The sequence below is a fragment of the Eumetopias jubatus genome, unplaced genomic scaffold (genome assembly GCF_037043125.1).
Source record: "Eumetopias jubatus isolate StellerSeaLion01/CBP00866 unplaced genomic scaffold, mEumJub1_p1.0 scaffold_5, whole genome shotgun sequence".
Classification (NCBI taxonomy): domain Eukaryota; kingdom Metazoa; phylum Chordata; class Mammalia; order Carnivora; family Otariidae; genus Eumetopias; species Eumetopias jubatus.
Window position 1 is genome coordinate 8,441,166 of NW_028274811.1, and position 7,420 is coordinate 8,448,585.

Consider the following 7,420-nt stretch of genomic DNA (forward strand, 5'->3'; position numbering starts at 1 on the left):
TCTCTGGGTTTTGGTATACATATATTTATAATTGTGAAGTGTCATTATTATTGTTATGTGTGCTTTTCCTTTCTTACAGTTTTATTTTTGTGTGAAATTAGTATAAATATAAATTAGTATAAATCAATCGGTTACTACTTCAGCACAGTCTTTTTTTTTTTTTTTCGTTTCATTAACAATCTATCAACCTTTGTCCTTAGAACTAAGGAGAGTATCCTGTAGGCAGCATAGTTATTTTCTCTTTTTAAATCCATTCCATTCTGTCAATCTTTATCTTTTGAATGGGACATTTAATATGATTACTGGTAGGAAAATAACTCAATGCCTTTTTGTTAAGTGTTTTCTTGTTATAGCTATTGCTGTCCCTCGTTACCTTTTTTAATGCCTTCATTTTCACTTTATTGATTTTTTAATAGTGGGATGCTTTTATTTACCTCCTATTTCCTTTTGTCTGTAGTTTATTGATACTTTATTTGTCGTTACCATAGTGTATTTGTTTGCTTGGGGCTGCCATATCAAAGTATCACAACCTGGGTTGTAATTAATAATAGTTAATTTTCTCACTTTTCTGAAGGCTACAAGATGGATGTCAAGGGGTTGGCAGAGTTGAATTTTGTTGGGAACCCTTTCCTTGGCTTGTAGACATCCATCTTCTCTGTCTGTCTTTACATGGCTGTAACTCTACAAGTGTCTGTATCTTAAACTCCACTTATATGAAATCACATATATTGGATGAAGGTGACCCATATGATCCGTGTTGACTTAATTGCCTATTGGAAGTATTATTTCCAAATACAGACACTATAAAATAATGGAGGTTAAGATTTCAACATTTGAATTAAGAGGGGACCCAATTCAGTCCACAACACATGTGGATTACAAAAAAACAATTTCTACAACACGTTACATTACTGATATCATAGATGAGATTTTTGTATGTGTGGGCCCATTAATATGTATTTATAATAATTTTCAGGTTTGGTCTTTTCAAATCTTATAAAAGAAGTAAAGGTGGACTTCTGTGTGTTTTGGTCAAGTTCCCCACATACAAGGCACTTTTAAATTTCCTTAGAGTCTCATCCTTGCATTTTTTTTAGAAGCCTTGCATTTGTATTAAATGTCTCTTTGTTAATGTCTTGCTTCCCCCACAAATTGTAGCTCACTGTAGCTTTAATGATCCACTGCAACTGTCCCTGCCATCAGAGGCCTCCCAACTATGCCACTTTCCCCATCACTGTTCGGAGCCAGGGACAGACAGAAATCATATGGAGAGCCCTCCACAAGTCAGTACGTTATAAGCAAGTACGTTCTTCTTTTGTCTAAACGATGGAACTGAGAATTAAGAAGTGTCCTCCTGACTAAACCACATGGCTCCAGCTGGGGGTATGGCAAGGGGAGGCACAATTCCACAAAATTTCCCAACATTTTGAGTAAGGGCTTTTTCTTGGTTAAGGATTCACTTGGCTTTTGCACTTTTTAGCTGGTTTCTGGAGTTCTGACAAAACTATGTTTGTCCATATGTTGTTCTTTATGGAGTGTCTGTGGGAAATGAGGGCTGGCACATTCTAGCCCACCGTCTTGATGTTTTGTCCAAGATTCAAGGGACAGATGTGTCAGCAAGGTGTTAGTATGCCTGAAAGAATGTCATCAGATATACTGATTTATCTAATCTGTTCTCCTCATGACACATCTGCTCTTATTCCCTTCCTAGGACTTGATCAAAGGAAACCAGATACTGTTCCATGTCTATATTGTTATTATTTGTGTGAATTTAAAGGGCCATCTGTATCTAAAGTGATCTCCTGACTTTCTCTTGGTACGGTTTTTGGGCTCAGACACCCAAATATGTGGATTCAAACTGTGTCTCATGTGGTAGAAAAACAGGCATTTGTTAAGTAAGGTTGGGAGTCTACCCTCCAGCTGGGAGGAAGTCAGCCATGAACAGTGATGTGATTGCATTGGGCTGGATGTGTGGTTGGAGAAATTTGCTGTATATAGTAGGAAATATCTTCTTTAGTTTCAGAGACATGTCTTGGTGGAGGGAGAGAATCTTCACAGTTACAATCACTCAGCTATCAGATAGGTGTTTAATCTGCTGAGTCCTCTGAGGTAAGTTAAAAGAAATTTGCAAATGACACTATAGATAAAGTGCTGGTATCCAAGATCTATAAAGAACTTCTCAAACTCAACACCCAAAAAAATAATCAAGTCAAAAAGTGGGCAGAAGATAAGAACAGACACTTCTCCAAAGAAGACATACAAATGGCTAACAGACACATGAAAAAATGTTCATCGTCATTAGCCATCAGGGAAATTCAAATCAAAACCACATTGAGATACCACCTTACACCAGTGAGAATGGCAAAAATGGACAGGGAAAGAAACAACAAATGTTGGAGAGGTTGTGGAGAAAGGGGAACCCTCTTACACTGTTGGTGGGAATGCAAGTTGGTACAGCCACTTTGGAAAACAGTGTGGAGGTTCTCAAAAAATTAAAAAATAGAGCTACCCTATGACCCAGCAATTGCACTCCTGGGTATTTACCCCAAAGACACAGATGTAGTGAAAAGAAGGGCCATATGCACCCCAATGTTCATAGCAGCAATGTCCTCAATAGCCAACCTGTGGAAGGAGTCAAGATGTCCTTCAACAGATGAATGGATAAAGAAGATATGGTCCACTTATACAGTAGAATTTTACTCAGCCATCAGAAAGGATGAATACCCAACTTTCACATCAACATGGATGGGACTGGAGGAGATTACACTAAGTGAAATAAGTCAAGCAGAGAAATTCAATTATCATATAGTTTCACTTATTTGTGGAACATAAGGAATAGAATGGAGGACATTAGGAGAAGGAAGGGAAAGATCAAGGGGGGAGAATCGGAGGGAGAGATGAACCATGAGAGAATATGGAGTCTGAGAAACAAACAGGGTTTTAGAGGGAAGGGGTTGGAGGGATGGGTTAGCCCAGAGATGGGTATTAAAGAGGGGCACGTACTGCATGGAGCACTGGGTGTTATACAAAAACAATGAATCATGGAACACTACATCAAAAACTAATGATGTAATGTATGGTGACTAACATAATAAAATTAAATTAAGAATAAAAAAAGAAATTAGAGTGCTTTGATGAGTTTCCTACAACTTATATTAAAAAGGAAAATATGCGATTCCTATTTAAAGAAATACATTTCACTTTGATGATTATGTAGTGTGAATTCTATTATGTATCTGACATGCATTTTCTCAATTGGGACTATTTCTTAGGTGGCTATATTGTCATCATATTGCATAAGTGATTTATGTGAAAAGAATATAGAGTTAAGTATTTGAGATTTATTTGGTCTTATATCACATATGAGTCATCCCAGGTTTAAAAGACAAAGGGGATGAAGACCACCTTGTCACAGTGAGAGGGCCAGAGTCTGGTAGCAGTGTGTACTTCTGTATATGAGAGCATGACCCTGGAACATCCTTGTATCCTTGATGGGGCTAGTGAACATTTTTGTTTCTCTCTTCTCTAAACCATAACATTTTGCATTATATTAAGCACAAATTTATATCCAACAATATTTTTGAAATAATGAAAATATTTAAAACAGGTAAAGTATTTCAGGAAGTAAAAAAAAAAAGTTGAGAATTTTATGCAGTTCTTTCTAGTTTTTTTGTTTTGTTTTATTTTTAATTTTATTATGTTATGTTAGTCATCATACAATACATCATTAGTTTTTGATGTAGTGATCCAAGATCCATTGTTTTCATAAAACACCCAGTGCTCAGTGCAATACATGCCCTCCTTAATACCCATCACCAGGCTAAACCATACTCCCACCCCCTCCCCTCTAAAACGCTCAGTTTGTTTCTCGGAGTCCATAGTCTCTCATGGTTCATGTCTCCCTTGGATACCCCCCCTTCATTAAAGTAAAATATTTTGTAAATTGTGTAGTTCCATGCAAGTCCTGATTATTATTAATAATTCCATTTTTATATTTACCTTATTACTGACTGAAAATATGGAGGTGCTAACACATTTTCTATATGTGTGGCTTCCATTTCTATTCATTTCTTTAGTTTCTATCTCCTGATATCATTTACCTAATAACTTTCCCTTAAATAAAATTTACACTAAAGATTTTTAATAAATGCAGAATTCAAAATTCAAGGGAAATATGGAAACAAACAATTAAAAAATATGTGTGGACTATGATAAGAATCATGAGCTTTTATTATGATGAAAATAACTATATGTAATTGCTTAGTTGATAAAGTTTTTTAGGTAGGAATTTTTGACTTTCAACCTTTATGGACCTAATAACATATAATTTGTTCTGAAATCCAGCATGGTAAATATAAACTTTAATATTGCTTCCTTTCTCTTGCCACGTTTCCAGTTTGGTTTTAAAACAAACTTTAAGATGATATTATTTTAATATTTTTACTTCAACTTGAAATTCCAAGACAGTACTTAGTGCACCAGAGCTACATGATAATTACAATTGTTTTAAGGTTGGGAATTGTAATTTTTAAATTATATTGATGAACATATCATAAAAGTTCTCAGTCCTCAATATATTTATTTTATATTAATGTGAATGGAACTGACATTTAGAATTTTATCTACAACTGGAAATGCTTTTGGAAGTTGGAGGAGGTGTCTGGGTGTTAGAGAATTTCTTTCTTGGTGGAAAGATGCATGATATCTTTTAGGTCTTCTCATCTTAACATGAACTTTGTACTTTTTCCTCATCCATAAAGTGAATTTTTTTTATTTATAATACAGTAATGTGGCATAGCCTAAAATTAATTTCCTGAACGTTATGAAAATATTTTTACAGCATTCAATGTTTTTATTTTTATTTTTTAAAAGATTTTATTTATCTATTTGTCATAGAGAGAGACAGAGAGCACAAGCAGGGGGAGCAGCAAACAGAGGGAGAAGCAGGCTCCCCACTGAGCAAGGAGCCTGATGCGGACTCCATCCCTGGACCCTGGGATCATGACCTGAGCCGAAGACAGCTGCTTAACTGACTGAGCCACCTAGGTGTCCCATTCAGTGTTTTTAATACTTACCAGAGTATTACCCTTTAGAGTTAGAGGTGAGGGAAAATGATTAGATAACTTTGTATGTGCTTAAAAAGGCCTAAGAATTCTGTATTTAAAGGAAAAAAAGAGGATAAAGCATGTATTTTTCAAACTGGACAGAAATTCAGAGTGCTTTTAATACTGTCATAAATTCACTGGGTAATTGAGTGTGAGTAATACATCTGATAATCAATAGAGCTAAGGGAAATTGAATATGCATACATTCTCTACAAGTTGTCTTGTGTGTAAAGAGATAGGTTAAGTTATCATCATCCAGGGTTTATTCTCTGAAAGTTACTGGAATAAGATACATTGTTTTCCGATCATTTTGCAAAGAAAATGAAAGCAGTGTCCAGTCTGTATATTTTACTTGGCTAGGGCAATGGTGTGGAGGCAATTCAAGGCATTTAACAATAATCATTTTCTTTTCTCTTGAAGTGCAGTCATTGTCTTTACATGGAATCTTTAGATACAATCTGCTCTGATATTTCAGATTAAACTATGAAGACAGGAAATCAAAGCATCAAAACAGATTTTATACTTTCTGGTCTTTTCCAATATGGCCAAATGGACACTTTCCTCTTTGTTGCCCTTGTGATCCTCTTTGCAGTGGCTCTGATGGGGAATATCATACTGATCCTTCTCATTCAATTGGACACCAGACTCCACACTCCAATGTATTTTCTACTCAGTCAGCTCTCCTTCATGGATATAATGAACATCACCACCACAGTGCCCAAGCTGGCCACTAACTTTCTGTCAAATAGTAAAACCATTACATTTTTAGGCTGTGAGTGTCAAACATTTGTGCTCATAGTCCTTGGTGGGACTGAAGCCCTTCTCCTTGGTTTCATGTCCTATGATCGATATGTAGCCATCTGTCACCCTTTGCATTATCCTGTACTCATGAGCAAGAAGATCTGTTGGATCATGGTCACATGTGCATGGACCAGTGGATCTATCAATGCTCTAGTACACACATTGTATGTGTTTCATCTTCCATTTTGTAGATCACGGCTCATCAACCACTTTTTCTGTGAACTTCCATCTCTATTACAACTGGTTTGTCAGGAAACTTCCCAGTATGAGTATACAGTCCTCCTGAGTGGGCTTATTATTCTGCTGCTGCCTTTCTTGGCCATTCTAGCATCCTATGCCTGTGTACTTACTGTGGTGTTCCAGGTGAGCTCAGGTAAAGGACAGACAAAGGCTGTTTCCACTTGTTTCTCTCACCTGACTGTGGCAAGCCTGTTCTATGTGACTGCTCTCTCCACCTACACCAGACCACACTCCTTGCATTCCCCAGAACAGGGCAAGGCAGTGGCAGTGTTTTACACCATCATCACACCTCTTCTGAACCCATTTATCTACAGCCTGAGGAATAAAGAGGTTATTGGGACCATGAGAAGACTGTTGGTATAATGGATATTTGTACAGGAGATATCACTTTGGGAAATCCTTATTGACTGAGATTAAACAACATAGATCACTTTGCCTGGAATACTGTTTTGGAATGTATAAACTCTCAGAAATATTTATGAAATAAATAAATTGATAAATACCATGAATCCTGCTGGTTTCAGAATGGCTTAAAGATAGTTTTTGAAACTGGATGCATTTCCAATCTGTAAGCTGGAAAAATTGTGTTATTGTCAACATTATTTAGCTTCTAAAGCAATAGATTTCATGCATGTCAACTCAGTATTTGCATGTCAACATGCAACAACAAATATTTTGTAATATCCTCCTTAATATCTGAAACACAATGAAAAGGAGATATAATCTATACAAGCACGTACCATCAAAAGGATCTATGTAAATATATACTGTAATGTAGAGCAAAGTACATAATTCACTCATTTATGCATTCATTCAACAACTGATTTAATGTCTTAACTATTTGTGACACTGGTATAGGCATTGGTGATCTAGGAGTAAACAATGATAAGAACTGACAGAAAACTTTGATCTCATTCAGTTTGCATTTCAATGTGGGGAGATATAAAATTATTAAAATAAATATAAAAAACTGTAATATTTAAAATAAGAGGAATTAATGGGAAAATAGCTGGAGATTGGGATAAGGAAAGTCAGAGAATTTATGGGGCGCCTGGGTGGCTCAGTCGGTTAAGCGTCTGCCTTCGGCTCAGGTCATGATCCCAGGGTCCTGGGATCGAGCCCTGCATCGGGCTCCCCGCTCCACGGGAGGCCTGACTCTCCCTCTACCACTCCCCCCGCTTGTGTTCCTGCTCTCGCTGTGTCTCTCTCTGTCAAATAAATAAATAAAATCCTAAAAAAAAAAAGGAAAGTCAGAGAATTTTGTAATTTTATAT

The 7,420-nt window shown here is 36.5% G+C and overlaps 1 protein-coding gene across 1 annotated transcript; it reads left to right on the forward strand.

The window, feature by feature from the left end:
• Window positions 1–5,588: 5,588 nt before the first annotated feature.
• Window positions 5,589–6,509, forward strand: LOC148164273 (olfactory receptor 2AK2-like). Its single transcript, XM_088023569.1, has one exon. It carries the CDS (start codon window positions 5,589–5,591, stop codon window positions 6,507–6,509), a length of 921 nt encoding a protein of 306 aa, XP_087879695.1.
• Window positions 6,510–7,420: the final 911 nt, after the last annotated feature.

Coding starts and splice junctions, on each gene's coding strand:
- LOC148164273 (XM_088023569.1), top strand. CDS start 5,589: ATGAAGACAGGAAATCAAAGCATCAAAACAGATTTTATACTTTCTGGT.